Below are 18,276 nucleotides of genomic sequence, written 5' to 3'. Positions count from 1 at the left end.
CTCACAGCCACAAGATGATGCTGTTTGCTCACACAAAGTGAATGGCTCAGGTTTTGCTGGATTTTAAAATTGTCATGAAGACTGAACCTGAGAATTCTCCAAAAAATGATAACAAACCACTATATTATCATTTACACTTGGAATATATGTACTGTATATTATTCGGAATAAATAGACATCATACAGTATGTAATATAGGTATGGAATATTATGTTTCAATAAATAGAACTTTGTTACAGTGTTCTATAACTGTGTGCTGTAGCTACTGTATATGTAACATTGATATCTTCTACGTGCCAGCTCTTAAAAATGTTATGTTACTGCTATTTAAAATGAATTTAAACATTTTAAATTGCTGTCCTCTTTTTTTTGTTTACTGCTATAGTTTGTAATGTTGATTTTCTTCCTTTATTTCTTTCTTTTTTAGGGACAGGAGATAGAAACCAGCAATATGTGAAAACCAATGTTCTCAGTACAACTCAGGAATACGTCTGGCTTTAAACACGACCATTTCCATTACCGTCCTGCATTAAACTGCTGCTCTTCATCCTTATATTTATGTCAAATCTAAACTGATATATGTTTGCTTTAATTCATCATTGTGGATAACATTACATTAAGTCATATACAATTAAAATTGACGATGACATTCATGTAATCGCTGTAAATTAAGTGGTTTGTTTATGAAGATTTGGCCCTGAGGCCAATAACTAAATGAAAACTACTTTTCCCATGGTGCACCACGGTGTGCGAGGCGTCGTGTCGCCAGCGAGCTGTCAGTGCTGGGGGGGAGAGAGGAGTTGGTCCAGCATCTCTGGAGCAACGGAGCGGAGCGAATGACAGAGAGACACACTCGCCGTCCTCATCAGCGACATGAGGAGGAATTAGCTCACACAAATGCCCCGACTGGATTTTTATAGACTGACACTGCTCGTCTGATCTGACTTTGTTCCATCAATGAGATATGTGGAGAGGCTCTACCGCGCGGTGCTAACGCTGAAAAACACAAGATGAAGAAGCAGTTCAACCGAATGAGACAGCTCGCCAACCAAACAGTGGGCAGGTAAGAAAGTGGGCATAATATAAACATGTATTTTCACGACACAGAACCCGGAGCATTACCCTGCCACGACCCAGAGCAATAGTCGAAGCAGAACCGGGGGGGCGGGGAGGATTTGTGTCGCGGTCACTCTGCTGCTGCTGCTGCCTGCTTTACAATAGTCACTCATTCACTCTCACTCGATGGGCTTCAGCCGGTTTTATTCTGCACAAAGCAATAACTGTCAGTGTAGGTCACAGTTGCTGTGTGAACGCTGTGTGTGATTGATTGGGCTCAGCAGGCAGGAACATGTCCGCACTGAAATGAGGAGGAGGGAGCAGACGTGGTACCCGAGGAGCAGGGCTGCTGCCCGCTGACCAATGACAGGGATGGTGGCCCGCGGGCGCCCTGCTGGAGGTGGGGCCAGGACTCATTAACTGATTAAATTGAACACATAAATAAATTATATACATATATGAGGGTTGAAACAATTGCTCAATTAATCAATTACTAACTTAATTGTCAACGATTGATTGATCATCGGGTTGAGGTTTCTGATTTTTCAGCTCCTTAAAATGTGAATTTGAAAACAATGTCATTTGCAGGTTTGAAAAACAATTGGATATCTTTTGGACCAATGACAGATTATTCGATTATGATATATAACAGGGGAAGCTCATTCCAGGCCCAGTTATCGAAACATAAATTCTGCAAACTAACAACTAGAACAAGGAAATGCACTAATTATGTTAAACTAAAAATGCTATACTAGTGTTTTTATTTACAGTGTATATGTACAAACTAAACGCCAGAGCAAATAACACACAACGGCCAGTTATTTGTCTAAAGTCTACACAGATGACTGGGGGTTCTACACAGAACTGAGGCAAAAAAGGAGCTGGTGCATATATGCTTTCTGCAACGCTGTCAATCAAAAACTGGTTCCGACTTTCAGACAGTTCCTCCAATCATTATGCAGAATCCCAGCGTCCTTGCCCATACCCTGCTCCATTTACTCCCAGAGAAGCTGAGCTTCCGTGGAAGTAATGTTTTTGCTGCTCACCACAGTGAAACAAGACTATTATGTGCCGTACCATAGAGAACAGTGGTTTTAATGCGGAGGCTGCTACGGGAATACGAAAACAAACTCGTGACACGTTTTCATCGTGTTCTAGCTCATGTTTAGTATTGAAATGTAAATACAACATTTTAGAGGAAGCTGACCTTCCCTTGCTGTCTTTGAGCAATCATCACTGATATGTACTGTATAACTGAGACTTGTGTTGCAGGCTGCAGCCACACATTTTCTTTTTAAAATTATGTTTTCAGAGTCCACCAATTGGTCTCCAGATGAACTTTCCCTCACCACACAAACACACCTGAAAATGTATGTCACCTGACCAAACAGGTACTCTGAGCATGAGTATACATACAGGTGTAAACAGGAAGCATGTTTTCTCCTCTGTAGTGGTTTAGACAATACCCTTTTACCCATTTTTACCCACCCCTTGCCCCTTGGAAATGTGTAAGATATGCAACAGAGTTTAAAAGGCCAGGAAGTTTGAGAAAGCAATATAGTCCAATTCAAGATGGAGCTATGAGGAGACACATTTATTCCCCTTTTCCACAACATTGATAATGTTAAAGTAATGAATTGTGAACGGTAGTCATATCCAGAGCAGAATTTATGTTTTTCAATGAAAAACAGAGTAGTGTGAATCTGGCCTAAACCTTGCGATGCTTGCCTCATTTTAGTCTGAGAACTTTGCAGTGGTATTATGGTAATAATGACGATCGGTGGATGAACTGCCCCCCCCCCCAACATTTTGAAATAATTTAAATGCATGCTTTCCCAAATTTACTCACACACTGCCAGTTTTGTGTATGTAAAGCTTGTTAGAGATGTCAGTGAGCAGCTGGTTTCAATCCAATGACTCATGAAAATACATCTATTTAATTTTGTCCTCAAGTTACCCCAGACCTGGGTTTTTTAGGCCTTGATGAATCAGTTGTTGTTGTGCCATGACAAGCAGATATTATATACGTATATATGTATATGTATATATATATATATACATATATGTACATGTGTATATATATATGTATATACTGTATACATACACAGTGTTTTAGACCATGAACATACAGAAATGAGCTTTTCAGTGCTTCTAATATTCAGGAAAGGAAATTACACACAGTAAATGGTGTGGCTGAAGGAGAAAGACGTATGCACAATTTGGCCATTGGGATGTTTAATGTTGTCATGGCAACAGGCATCTCTGGGTACAATCAGTTTAAGTGAGTTTGGACACAACTGTTGGGAGGTTTCATACACAGGAGCAGTAATCTTCAGCCACACTCGTGGGGAAGGCCAATCATAAAACAGGTTTATATCTGGGGAATTTTAGGTTGGTTTTGGTTCCTTAAGAGCTACTTTTTCAGTCCTGGACGTTAGAGTCCAAGTTTTGGTTAGTGCCTCACATACTGTGCCATTCAAACATGGTGACACATAGTATGCAATTGTAAGGACACTTCAGATTAATGTGTTTAGGTTTGAGTGATTTATTTGTATCAATGCTTTTTCGTTTTTCCTGGGAGGCCTAATTCTACTGATAAATCTAAAGGACCTGAGGCTTGTTAAATTAAAGTAAAAAAACCCAAAACATTCTGGCGCCCGCAAGCAATTAAAGCGCCGTTTGATCTACATATCTCAGTATTTTCTAGTTGAAGAGGCGTAGCTGTAACTTCACTCTCAATAAGTGTTGTCAAGTCTTTGTCTTCCCTTTTATTTGTCAACTCCACCCTTAGCATGTAACTAAAAGTTAATGTCATGTGTCAACACTGCACCATTGGCAAGTGTTGTTTAACCCTTTGGAACTATTGTCATGTCTCTCTCAGCTCAGTCAGATGGCAGCTGTGAAATCAGAAAACAGGTTGACCTGCTGCCTGGAGAACTTGCTTCATGTTTATTATTAAGTGAAGGTTACATTGCTCTAAGTGCACTATCACCTGTTTGTTTTGCTCTGCTGACGGCAGAAAGGACCTTGTGGTCAACCCATCTACTACCTTGCACACCTACGCTTACTGCAGGTAGAGCTGCTGATACAAATCAATGATAAAAGTATTACTGCAGCTAATGCCTTGCTAGAGTGGACTTGGCAAAGGTATCAAAAATTCCTGGAGGCCATTTAGCCTTTACAAAAAATTACTGGAATTGTGCCATACTGGTGCTCGAAGGTACAAAAGTGCTAATGCATCTGAATAGATAAAACCAGCCAATTATTCATGAATGTAGAAACATACGTGTGTGTATGTGTGTGTGCGTGTGGAGCGCCAGGTGCTTATTTATTTCCTCTCATCTGCCTGAGAGCCAGAGCACCAGAGCCCAATGAGGCGGAACATCTTGGTAATGAGTTTTAACCTGTATCATAAGAAGCAGAACAGCCAGGGCAATTAGTCATATTTAGAGGTAGAGACTCCAACACGGAGCCTGACGGCTGGAGACACAGGTAATTGGTGATATTTCCTCCATGACCTTGGCATCACCTGGCCTGTGATATAGCTCAGAAAACTACTGTAATACTGTCCTCGTTTCCTGCAGATATAAAGGCCACGTACGTAAACGTTTTCTAACGTTTTATTTGTTTTGTTTTTTGGAATGGTCGATATATCCATCTGAAGATACTGCATATGTATGGCTTTAAATGGCAAAAATACCTCGACATAGCATTTTCTTTCTCAGGGAGTGTAGCCTAAAACTCACTGAACCTGATGCTTTGTTTCTGAAACAACTTGAAAAAGCTGCTGCCAATGATGAATAATACACCAGTCTCTTGTTATTTAAGCCAGATAGAGTTCCCATAGGAGGATTTATAGGTTTTCTTATATACCCCCTCTGCATACAGGTCCTTTATGATGCTGCAGCACTTGTAAAAACTTCCTATGCTGCAAGGAAACCTAAAAAAAGGGTCTGAAAGAGTTAAACTCATCAAGACACAGGTCTATTTCTTCTCGACATTTCCATTAAAAAGAGCTGCGGAAGGGGAGTTTCCCTTTGCCTTATTGATTGACATTTAGAGTAGCCAATAGTGCCACTGCAGCTACAACACAGCCTGACATCAACATCTGACTGTAGGTGTGCGAGTGAATGGTTGTTTGTCTCTATGTGGCCCTGTGATGGACTGACGACCTGTCCAGGGTGCACCCCGCCTTTCGCCCTATGTCAGCTGGGATTGGCACCAGCAAGCTTGGCGATGTGAAGGATAAAGCGGAAGAAGATGAGCGAGTGAGTGAAACTCAACAATGAGCAATTTTCTTTTTATTTTTTTTTTACTATTGAAGTAGCATTTAAGTCTTCAAAAATACCCATCTGTCCTTTGGCACAGAAAACATTCACATGAGCATCCTTAAACTAATGAGGCATTTCCCTTCAGGATGACATTGCTGCATTGCTCCAGTTAAGGATATAGGTCAAGCGCAGCTCAGACACAGTCAAATTTATCTCCAAAACAGTCAGCCTGCACCATAATCCTGTATAATGCTGCGTAAACTGTGTAACTGAGTAAAAATGTGTAACTCTCTGTGAGCACAGAGAGGTTATAGCAGGAAGGGGGGACTGGTATAATCCTCTTTTGCCTTTGTCACTTTTTTGCAGTGTAATTTTTTATCTCCTCTGCTTATTCACATCTTTTTTGTTGGCAATAATAATCATTTACTAGGTAATTATTCTCCTGGAGAAGCGATAATAGGTGTTAGTCCAGGTTCAACAGAAGCGGCTGATGAACGCCGAGGCGAGATAAAGCTGAGAGATGTTAGAAAATAGATTTCTCCTTTCCATCAACGGGCAGGGAAATTATGTGTTACTGTCAGTGTGTTGCATTCAGGCTGCAGGCAACACACAATTCCACAGAGAATTGTTTATCACGCTCCATTTTGGTCCTAAAACTGTTAGTCTGTTAGCTTTGGTGATTGAGAGAGTAAATTGCATGTTTATCATGTAAAAAGAAAAATCCTAATGGCGTCATTATTTTTTTCTCATCCTGCATCATTGTGTTCCCTGTCCCATTATGGGCTGCACAAACTCATTTCTGGTTGATGAATGAACCCGTGGCCAGTGACATAGTTTTCTGGGAACCTGCTGCTGATTGCTGGGCTTGGTTGGCACTTTACGTTTCCATTCAATACACCACGAGGAACGAACCCGTGGAACCAGCCATGCTTGTTAGGCTGTATCTGCTGCTGTGACAGCAGGAAGGAGGAGGACAGGATGTGTTTCCCTGCAGTGCTCTTGACATGCTCACAGACCTCTGCTCCTGCCACTGACACGTTTTAATCTGTTTGAGTATGATGTTGAGATTCTCAGGGAAGAAACAAAGTGCAGCCATTGCAGTTTTGCAACAACTGAGCTCAAACCCTTTGGCCATATACATAAAATGAATGACTTAATCGTCACATTAAAGTAATGTATATGAGAACCTAGAGTTTAGACCTCATTCATGTTCATGCTGTAGAGCAACAGATTATTCCAAGAGTTAAACATCCATATTGGATAATCTTACATCTAACATTGAGTGTCTAATTGCAAAGGTTTATTTGCCAACTTTATATTGCAAGGCTGAAAGCAAGAGCTGGCACAGAGATTATGTGGATTAATCTACAGTGTCAGTTTCAGTTTGCAGTTAATTTAAAAACATTTGCCATTTATCTAGGTTTACCTAGAGTGACATGTTTATCTACGTCACTCCTCAAACTTTTGTCTGTCTAAAAACTTCCAACAAACTAATAATTGACGTCACTAAATCCATTTTGTATCATAGCTCTTGTTTAAGGTCTCTGAAAGTCTTGACTGCAGATTTCATCAGCGCTCTTGTGTCCGTAGAGAAGTCCAGGTATTTGGATTTGGCCAACGTGTCTGTTTGTGGTTGTAGTTTTCCTCACTGTCATTAAATCCATTCTTGAATCTCAACTCCAATTTTATTTATAGAGCACATTTAAAAACACCCCGAGGTTGACCAAAGAGCTGCACAGAATGACGTCAATGAATATCAGTGCAATAGAAGACATAGAAAAACCATAAAAAAAAACATAAAATCTTAAAGAAGATTTAAAGATCTCAAGAGACTGGGCACGTCTGAAGCTGCCTCTGCAAAGGCTCGGTCATCTCTGGTCTTTAGTTTTAGGGACTTCCAGTAGCAGCTGGTTAGCTGAACTAAGCGCTCTGATGGGAACGTGCATGTGCAGCAGTTCAGCCAGATACTGCGGTGCCAGCCCATTTAATTTAAAAACAAACAGGATTTTAAAATCAATCCTAAAACGTGCTGGTAGCCAGTGGAGCGAGGCCAATACTGGCGTGATATAAATCTATTGTTGATATGTTGATATGTTGATATTTGTGTTTCCCCAGTCGGAAGGCACGCTGCATCAATGACTGGTCAATACCAAAATACAATAAATTACAGTTATCCAGCTGTGAGATTATAAAAAAACATAGATTACCCTTTTCAGATCTTTTAGGGGCAGGTAGCCTTTGACCTTTGCTGATAAAATCTTTTCTTTATCACATAATTGATTTGTTTATCAAATTTAAAAGCACTATCAAAAGTCACACTAAGGTTTTTGACAGAGGAGGAGGGGCCAAGAAGACCAGGGGGACACTCAGGGGTCTTGTGTCCAATCCCCAAATGTCCCTCACCGCTTGCCACTTGGACGTTATTAGTGAGACAATATTAGTGTCTCTCATGTTATGTCTGATCATTACAAATAGCTCCATATAGGAGAACATTAATTTACCTAATGTTTTTTTAATACCCACATGACAGCTAAAACATTTAGTTGACAGATAATAAACCAATTTGTCAGATGTAGCACTGTGTGTGTGTGTGTGTGTGACGTGTGCTAATTATAGCAGCGTCCTCAGGATTCAGTAATTGATTGCCCTTTATTTGGAACATAATCATTATTCACAGCGAGGCTGCTGTTACAGTGGGGAAAATGCTGTCCTGTGAGCAAAATAAAATAATGTAGTAAGTGGCCAGATCGGTGCTCAGCGTCCATACGGTGCCCAGAGGTGAAATGTCCAAGACAAAGCTGGATTAACAGGAGCTGACACAGATGGCACTATGTTTACAGCATCTCTCCAGGCTCCTCTGAAGTGTTGATTCACTCTGGGTGGCAGAGGTTTTATTATGAGAATCTTGAGGGGCATTAAGGCCATGGACATTCTCTCAGAGGTCCACGATGTAAATGTCATCATTTGCCCATTTCCTCATTGGCCTACATGGACCCTAAATGGATGCAAACCTGGCTTTGTTGATTGTATCTGAACTTTATTCATTGTTTAATTGTATGTCATTTAGGTAATGTCTTTGGTGATAATTGTAAGAAATAGTAAACAAAGATCAGACTGAACTATTCATCTTTATTACAGTGATGTCACGAGTTGAAATAATTATCAGAAAGTTATAGGAGCCAAAGGCTTTGAATTTACCACATTTCACACATTATTCAAATGTTATTTAAATGTTTTTTAAGGCATCAACGCTAATTCTGCTACTTGACGAAATAACAAAACTGTAAAATCTTTCCATAATTGTGTTATTTCGAGTTGGCCGAAGACATTTTTCCACAAGGAAGAAACATCACTCTGTGTCATTTTGAAAAGATGGTGGATAAAGAGGAGTAGTAGCTGTGTAGCTGGGAGACTTGTTTTGTAATGACTCACGTGTTGCAGATAAATGTAGAGTTTCCCAGTTAAGCTTTATCAAATTGCAATCAGAGATTCTTTCATTGCCCCTCTGGAGATTCATAATCAACGGTTTCTATCACGTAGATATATGTCCCTTGTCTTCATCACCGATATCATTTGCATCCTCTTGATCCTCCTGTGTACATTTTACTCTGTGAAAGTGCAGCAACGTCTGAAATCATGTTTTGACAGTTCTGCCCCGAAGGAGATTAGCATAAAAATAGGCGAAAAAATTACTTCCTTTGACACAAAGAGCGGAGATTTGATTATAAAGGTTTGTAATTCTGTGAATCAGCAGTAGATTTGTAGAGAGGGGCAAAAGTGTCACAGTGAGGTTTGTCAATGTTCTTTGGGGGACGTCAGGTTTGTGGGTGAAGCTGGAGGAGTCACTCAGGGAGATGTCACTGTCAGTGGAGCGTTATTAAAGTTACTGGAGTGTGATGATGGAGAAGATGCCTCCGTTTGTTACTGAGCCACCAAGGAGCTGACAGACAGATGCCCAACCTCCTCCTCATCTCTGCTGCTTGGGCTGGGAAATAGCATTTGTTTAAAATCATTGTACAAAAAGCTGTTGTTCAAAGCAATGACGAGTTCCATCTGTTAAATATTTCACTTTTTAACCCTTGACCTAAGACCGTCGTTTTTTTTTTTTTTGCTTTTCCAATCAGGATAGTGCTTGGTACCTGCTGCTTTTTTTTAGTACCTGCTCTTGTGAGGTTCCAAGCGAGCTGAGCCGACAGCAAAGTGTGATGTTGACAGACTGCAGGCCCTGATTGGCAGAGAGCGTCGTCACTGGAAGAGTCATTAGCGTTACTTCTGACACAGGAATCAATCCGAACAATGCCGAACTGTAGATCAGTGACAAAGACTTAAAAATCCTGAAAACATGCGTTAATCTCCAACATGAAAGCCGCCGTTCTTGAGCCGGAATGCAACCCGTTCAGCTGTATTTTAGTTCAGTGTCTGTATCAGATGGAGTCTGCTGCGTTCTGTTCATGCAGGAAGGACTGAACTAATCTTCTTAATTAACTGATTCTAATGATTCAGTACACCATATAAAACAAGGTCACGGCAGTTTCATGCATTCGTGCTGTGACGGTCCCGCCCACGCTGAGGAGGTGCTATAGTAATGGAAAACGACGTGCCTGATACCAAACTGAGTAGAGTAGAGCCAAGTAATGCTGGAACTGTATAATGGAAAAGTGCCATTAGTGTGTGCAACACACCCATGTTACCGGGGCAACCGGGGTCCCCCAGTTTTGCTGTGGCTGACATTACCAGTCCAGCTTCAACCACACTCCACCTATCCTGTGTGACGAACACTGGAAACATCAGCTCAGCTGCTACCAACTCCCACCTCAGGTAAAAACAGCCCACAGGCCCTGTGGACTATTATGGCGCTTCTACATTATACAGTTCGATCACTGCTCGGCTCAACTCGGCACGGCTCAGCTTGCCATAAAACACCCTCAGCTGAAACCCAAGTGCTTCATCAACATGGGAGCAGAGCATGAACAGGACAGGAAATTACATCAAGGCTGGGGAGCTACCAGAGCTCTAGAACTGCTGTAATAGTGAATGTGTTATTGAATATAGTGTTTATTCTGCTCAGTCGACAGCATGCGATGCAGACGTGCTGATGTCTCAGTCAGAGCTGTCAGGGCGAGTGTTGCTGCGGCGCCAAGAGGAAACACATAGAGTCAACTTCCTGTCAGTCCCTGATGCAAACCAGTGTGCTCATGTTGAGGAGAGACAGTCCACGGTGGCCCCGAGTAAACATCTGCAGACGTTGATGAAGTGCAGCTTGAGACGACGCAGCTGATCTGATTCACAGGTTTTTTTTCAAAAGGTGAGGTGGTGGGAGAGAAGTGAGGCAAAGATAGTGGGTGGAGGTGAGAGCGACAAGAGTGTGCGTAGAATTATCGATTGTACAAATAAAGTTGTTGTAGATTTTAGTCCGGTTCCGTGGATCCTTCTAATGTTGTGTCATCAAAAACACCATTGTGTAGATGTACAGGTGGAAACTATTGTCTGTAGTGTCCACAAAAATTAAGAGACTAAAAAGTCGGGGTCCAATACAGAAAGTGGTTGGTGATGTTTGTCTATCACCATTAAACTGTGCAATCAGTTTTAACGCCATCATGACAAAATTAAGGCCAATATACTTCCTGCTTCTCAATTAACCCTCTTATGACCATCATGATAATCAGGCCGCCTGGATTTATAATGATTTTATGCTTCTGCTCCTTTTTCCAAAACAATAATCAATATCTGGCAGTTATTCAACCGTTTAGGAGTTACAGTACTGAGAACTGATGTCACAAATGTGTGACGCGCTTGTGTATCCATTTCCGTTCTGCGGAAATTAATCCGTCCATCTTCTACTGCTTTATCCTCCACATGAGGGACGTGGTGCAGCTGACATTGGGCGAAAGGCAGGGTACACCCCAGTCCATAGTTTTTGATTTTTTTTTTGATATCACAAAACATGGGGGCCACACGGTGGTGTAGTGGTTAGCACTCTCGCCTTGCAGCGAGAAGACCCGGGTTCGAGCCCCGGTTGGAACAAGGGCCTTTCTGCATGGAGTTTGCATGTTCTCCCCGTGTGTGCGTGGGTTCTCTCCGGGTAGTCCAAAAACATGCAATGTGGGGATAGGTAAATTGAACACTCTAAATTGACCATAGGAGTGAGTGTGAGAGTGAATGGTTGTTTGTCTCTATCTGTGTGTGGCCCTGCGATGGACTGGCGAACTGTCCAGGGTGTACCCCGCCTATCGCCCGATGTAGCTGAGATTGGCACAGCACCCCCCGCGACCCTCTAGCAGAGGATAAAGCGGTAGATGATGACTGACTGACAAAACATGGTCACAGAAGGGTTAAGAAATATAAATGTAAAAAAGAATGTTCAAATGCAGTTGATCCAGCTGTCTGCCTGAAGATGTGGAGGATGTTAAAAGCAGGCAGTGAAACTCACCAGTGACCAATTATGTGGACGTGTGATGAGCAGAGGAGCCGTTCTTGTTGTTTACACATTATCTTGTCCAGCCAGGCCCATTCTTTACCCACTTTAATGGGAACAGTTTTTTTTTGTTGTTTTTTCCACTCCTCTCTTGTTACGTTTCTTCAGCATGTCAGATTTCAAAAAGATTTTTCACTCCCTGCAGTGAGAGGCTTTGGCCTGGAGCTTCCACTCAGTGGAGTGTGATTGAGACAGGCTGTTTCAGACAGACACGGGGAAATAATGCGGCGCAGATTACTTTGATTTTCTGTGTTTATTGCTGAACAAACCGAAGAGAAAGCAATTCAACAGATGATTGAAAAGGCATTCACTCGGAATATCACAGAAATGACGTCACGTTCTCTGTAATTACTCATTTCTACAGTACTATACTTTATTTGTGAGTGTGTGTTGGCAGTGTGAGTTATTCGGCACAGCAGGTAGAAACAGTTGCGTGGTGGCTATCGACGCAGTTCATTTTCTTACCTCTTTTGGACCATTTGATGAAGTAGTGGCCAGAAAAAGCTGCCACTCTACGTCCTCTTACTGTACCTGCTGTGTTGTTGCCACCACTCCTATCTATGGCGCTTAAACTTTAATGGGAAGTCAAACCCTCAGCGCTCGGGTGTCACCGCCTCACTTGACGTGGTGTGACACGGGGGACAAGGGTGAAGAGGACAGCCTTTCAACATATAGAACCTTTACACAACCAAAATAATCAGCAGATAAATTCTGCTGCATTTAAAAAAAAAAACAGCTTCACCCCGCAACAGAGGCTGTTTTAGATCGATACATGGAAGCATAACACTCACAGTCCTAAATATACGTTTATATTATTTACAGTACAGTATTTAACTGTAAAAGATCAGCATACATCCTCCCTCCCTGCTCCCCAATAATATGTATGAAATATTACTGCACAACCTGCAGTTAATTTTATTTGTAACAATCAGAGGCTGTTCTTCTCCGCAGGGTCCCACAAATGTCCTCTGTCTGCACAGCTCATAAATAACAGCAAAGCTGCTAATGTGCTAACAGCAGCTGTCCAGAATAAAGTCTTGTTTTTTTTTTTTTGGGGGGGGGGGGGGGGGTCAATTTATTGAGCTTTATCTTATTCATCCATTTAATCGGTGTAACTAAATTGTGGCAAAGATGATCTATGTAGAATATGGTATATATTGTATACTGTATAGGTCAGGACAATATTTCATCTAAAATGCACACACATTTTGGCATTTTGGAAATATTGCGCCTCCTGCGTTTGAAAATTACACTAGGCTGTATTGATGAATTGTTCAGCCTTAGGTGTGTGAATGGTTGATTGTCTCTGTGTCTTGGCCCTGTGATGGCCTGGTGACCTGCCTTACGCCCTATGTCGGCCGAGATTGGCTCCAGCTCCATCGTCTGCTAATGCTGATATCAGCCACATGCAGTCATTTTACATAATTTAAACTACTAAGCTGTTATTAAGACAAAAATGTAGTGCTCTAACTGTATAACAAATATTCTGCTACCATAGCTTACCAAGAAGTTCAGGTTTTTTGTATAGTATCAAATTTTACATTTGACTTTTTCTACAAGTATTAGACAAACAGAGTATCATATCAGCTCATACCTAAGATTAACCAACCATTTATTTGCTGTCATCAGTCTTCATATAATGCTGTTCCTGAGCATAGGTTGTAGAATATTGCATATAATTGGATGCAAAAAAAAAACAGTTATTGCAGAGTTCTTCGATAGATGCATCTTGTCTTTTGAAAAGGTCGATTGCGGAACGTCTGGTTATGGTGGTTATGGTTCTGTGGACTAGTACCCCGTCTTATCAGATCAAATCACACCACTCTCTCTGACTGACATGCTTCTGGCTTGACAAATACATTTTTTGGGTAGACTCTCTCGAAAGAGTAATTTCTAGCACAAACAGAGACTGAAAAAGTCAGTATGTGCTCACTGGCAGTCTGAAACAGATTGTAGCTTCAAGAATGTAACTCAAGTAGTCATTAAATTTGATTTTAATATTGCATTTAATGTGTTTTTGACAGACATTGTTACATTGCCAGTGCCACTGCTTCTGAATGAACAAACTCTGGAGAAAAAAAATAAAAAAATCAATGTGTGCAATGAATTTCACACTCTTTGCACCACCCTTCTTTGTATCATTGCAGCAAACCTCCAGGTCCAAAGAGTCAAGGAACATGCTTTGATAACAGACAGATGGACAAGTCAAGTGGGATCCAGTTATTTCATCACACTCCTCCGCCCAGGAGTGAGTTTTACTCAGACCGAGTCGTATGTGTTGACAAGATGTCTTCTGTAATCGCTCCATGGACTCAACACAAGAGCAAAAAATAGGTTCTTATGTGAGAATATTGGGCAAAGCAGCTGTGGGATAGGTTGGCTTAGTGGCACATTGAGATGTCACTGCTGATAACATGATGTCTCTGTAACAAGCGCTCACACTACGGGGGGGGGGCACTTAGCCACCATCCTTGTTCTTCTTGAGCCTTCAATTTTAATTTGACTCTACGTCCTAGGAGAGGAGAGGAGCTTGCGCTTGGTGCTGCCCACTAATAATACCAAAGAAAGATTGTTACCATGGTAATGAAAGGGAGTAATGCTGGATCGTAATGGCAGAGATCACAGGATAATAAATGAAAGTGAAAGAGAATTTAGCTGCAGACATAACATGTGTTTTTTCAAGCCATGCACTGGGTAATAACTCAACAAATGTGAGAATTTCATACTAAATTAATTGGCAGACTTATCTGTAGGCGAAGAAATGGGGATTTACTTATTCATCCTCTTTCAATAATGAAGCTATTCAAAGTGAGGAGGAAAACGATAAGCCTCTCACAAAACAATATATTAAAAACCGTTAACTTCTCAGTGATTAAGCAAAGTGTTTATGGTGTTTATTCAGACTCCGTGTTATAGCAGGCGTTTTGATGGAGTGATCAGAGATGTAATGAATGATATTGTATCGATGTTTGCAACACTGTTGCCTGTTATTTTCCAGCGTTGATTAGTACCAGTGATGGATGTTAAAGATTCAATTTAAAACAATTAATTGTTCAGCCATTATTCCAGAGCTTGAGGTTTTTCTAAGTAGGAGGCGGGTCTCCCCAAGGGCTTTCACTTTCAAAAGGGGTTTCAGTGAATGGTGGCGAAAAATATTATGTCAGTGACTAAAGAAGTTCACATAGAATAACCTCCTAGATGTGTGTGATTTGGTTTAAAACTTTTAAGGAAATTTGACAGCATTTCCCGTGTCTTAGCGCAAACCTTTCCATGTATTACGTCAGAAAGCAATTAACAATCGACCGTCTCTGTTCAATTGTGTTGAGTGTCTATAACTCAAGTCTTTGTTTTCTACTTTGCGGATTTGCTTCAGAATTGAACTACGGTTGAGTTGCGGTTGTGGCAAAGAGGTCCTGCGTCTTCCTTTTCAGGAATGACGGATCCGTCAGTGAAACTGTTGGTTAAAAGCTACCACTCATGCAAAGAGGGGACTCATGTCTTTTGTAACGGTGGCCGTGTCTGTTGAGCTGATTCACTGCTTCAGCGTGTCATCGTAAATTGGCTTCAAGGTCTTCCTGTGAACATGACAGATGCTTCGCCGAGGCGTTCACTCATTATTGATGTAGGGCGACCCAGAGGCTGGAGGTTGTGATGACTGAGTGGGACGTTAGCATTTATCAGATGGCTGTTCCCCGACTGTTCACCGAGGGATTCCAGTATGGAATTGATCTCAGAGGGAAAAGTTGCTGTAGGAATGAATTCTATAAAATCCACACGTTTTAGGCGTTTTTTTTTTTTTTTTTGATCGGGATGGGACATAAAGACTATTTTTGTGTCTGATACCAACACAAATTTGAGTATTTACTGATGCAGATATTAGTCCAATAGAGTCATTTTAGACCATTTATGAAATATGAAGCTGTTAACAACGCATTTGTGCTCAGTCATTTCAAAGACATAATTCTCCAACTGTGTAACAAATGTTGTTCTCTCCCAAAAAAGAAGAAATAAACAGCCCAAACATGACTCAGCTAAAATGCTTCGGCTGATTTCTATTTACATTTTTACAGTCATACAGCATAGGGAAGCATTCGATATGTAGGATTTTACATTTTTATCCGTCCAATATCTGATCCAGTTAACATTTAATTCTCCAAAATAAAATCAGTGTCAGTCAGTGAATATACAATCAAGATTGTACATGTTGCTTTTGCTGCAAACACGTGGCTAGATGAGTACTACTAAATTGTCGGCCTCCAAACATTCTTCATCCCTGTATCAGCACCTTAAATCTAATAGTTGTTGACCAGAGCATGTTTTGTGGTGGTAAATGGTGATAATTATGCTCCCATTGAGTCAACCTCAAAAAAACAGGCAAAAGAAAAAAAGACAATCTGCAAATAATACAATATTATAGATCATTCAGTCATCATTTAGTGACTACTCTTCAGGACTAGTGTTTAGCGACGTTAAATTGATGATGTGTCTCTTTAAATCTTTATACACCAATTATTTGTGTAATATGTATTGTCAGATTATTCCTGCACTACATCTTTGAGTCTCTGGGTCAGTTTCCCCACAGTCTGTGTGCCTCAGCGTCCAGGCAGCCTTTAAGGTAAATGACACATGTGATGACTCACAGCCAGGCTTATCCCATCCTCGTCTGTCTCCTCATAACTCGTGGTAAACATCACAGGATGATTCCTGCAGGGTGCCACGCTGCTGACTGAAGCTGTGATGAACACAGACAATGGTAAAATGCCATTTTGTGTGGCAGTGTAAAGGCCAATTAGTTCCATGACTGTGGACAAGAAAGGTTGCAATGGATTCACATCAGCTTTCTCCCGCTTTGAAGCTAAAATTAGATCTGATATTAATGCGTCTCTCACACACATAGATCATTAAACTGACATTTACAGCGTGAAGGTAAACAAAATAAGTGCATTGGAATGTTACAAACAAGTGCTTCTGGTTTCAATGTTACGTGTTACTTGACACTGACAATGTTTTTGTATTTTTCTTTTTGTAACCTTCTCATTTTTGATCACTTCTTTTAATAGACGCCAAGGAGCCAGCACACCTAACCTTTTAAGAGATTGGAAGGTGGCACTCAGATTTATAAATTGTACGTTACGCCAAAATCACACCCATGACTAATAAGTGCACCATGTGCCTGGCACAGTGACCATGTGTACACACCCTAAATGCACTCACACACATAAAAATACCAAATAGTGTGGGTACATCCTGCAAAGCTCTTTTTAGAGAGCAATAACTCTGAAAAGGTTTTATTTGTGAACATTTGTTTCCTTAAAAAATATAGTTTTTCAAACTGTTATTTTTCTAGTTGAGGGAATGCGATAACTTACTTTAGACTGAGACGGATCCTTCTGTCGGTGTAGCTCCCTCAATGATTTGTAGCCAAGAAGAGCGACATATGCTCTCTAATAACATAGCAGGTGCTCTTCCCCCTGCATGGGGCGAAGCAGACTTAACCTACTACGGTGTGTTAGTGTTCTAAGTCTCCCTCCCAGAACTGTAATGGTTTGTTTTATGCCTCCACCCATCGGCATTAGAGTTATTTTGCAGGACAGTCACAGTTCTTTGAAGCCTCACCTCTGCTTTTGTCTCATGTTGTTCCAGTGTTCAACAACGCACATGGGTGTGTATGTATGTGTTCTTTTATGTGTTCTTTAGGACCTTTTCCGGCATAAACACTGACCTTGCCAGGACCAGTAGCCCTCATGGAGACCAAAAACCTGGTTCTAATGAAGCAGAACCTAATTTTCTGAGGAACTGGTTTAAGTTCAGGACTAACATGGGAATTGTGGTTTGGTTAAGGTTAGGGATAACACTTTGGTTAGGCTGTCCAAATGAATGGAAGTCAATGAGAGTCCTTAAAAGGATAGCTCTGCAAACCGTTGTGTGTGTGTGTGTGTTTGTAGACAGATGAGGGACCAGGGTGTGCTGTGTGTTGCCCGAGGGCCTGTTCTCTAAAGGCATCTGGTGCCCGGTAGGAGAGCCTTACGATGCCTGATGAAATCACAGCTGACATTTTGAAAAGACGGCGCACACCCAGCACAGCAGATGCAGTGTGACCACTTAATGATTATTTGTGTTCCAGAGCCAAATACACTGAATTCTTCTCACCCTTTTCCCCTCTTTCTTTGCTTCCTTCTGTTCCCCATCCAACCCTCTTCAGCAACATTTCTGTCTAATGATTGCAAGTGCAAATGATGGTGTTAAACATGGATGTTTAACACAAATCATGCTGGAAACTGTGAGCGTGGTGAAAGGAGAGTATAATTCAGAGCGACATCATTGTTTTCTGCTTTTATTAAAATATTCAGTGTTGCCTGTTGCAGCACTGCCAAACAGGCTTGCATCCCGATCAGCAGTGATAACAGCGATGAATATTTCACCGATGCAGAATGTGGAATGTGGGTCGCAACGAGGAAGTGAGGCCTTGCGGGG

At 41.2% G+C, this 18,276-nt stretch overlaps 1 protein-coding gene across 1 annotated transcript in view; it reads left to right on the top strand.

Annotated features, from left to right (window-relative positions):
• Nucleotides 1-18,276, top strand: part of LOC131448169 (rho GTPase-activating protein 44-like) — a 61,162-nt gene that overhangs the window by 736 nt on the left and 42,150 nt on the right. The window contains exon 2 of the mRNA XM_058620329.1: nucleotides 428-1,063. Coding sequence (XP_058476312.1) covers nucleotides 1,011-1,063 — 53 coding nt within the window. The 5' untranslated portion in view covers nucleotides 428-1,010. The remainder of the gene's footprint in view (nucleotides 1-427; nucleotides 1,064-18,276) is intronic.

Source organism: Solea solea, chromosome 21, assembly GCF_958295425.1.
Source record: "Solea solea chromosome 21, fSolSol10.1, whole genome shotgun sequence".
NCBI lineage: Eukaryota > Metazoa > Chordata > Actinopteri > Pleuronectiformes > Soleidae > Solea > Solea solea.
Note: the sequence above shows the minus strand (reverse complement) of the source record. Positions and strands in the feature narration are given on the sequence as shown.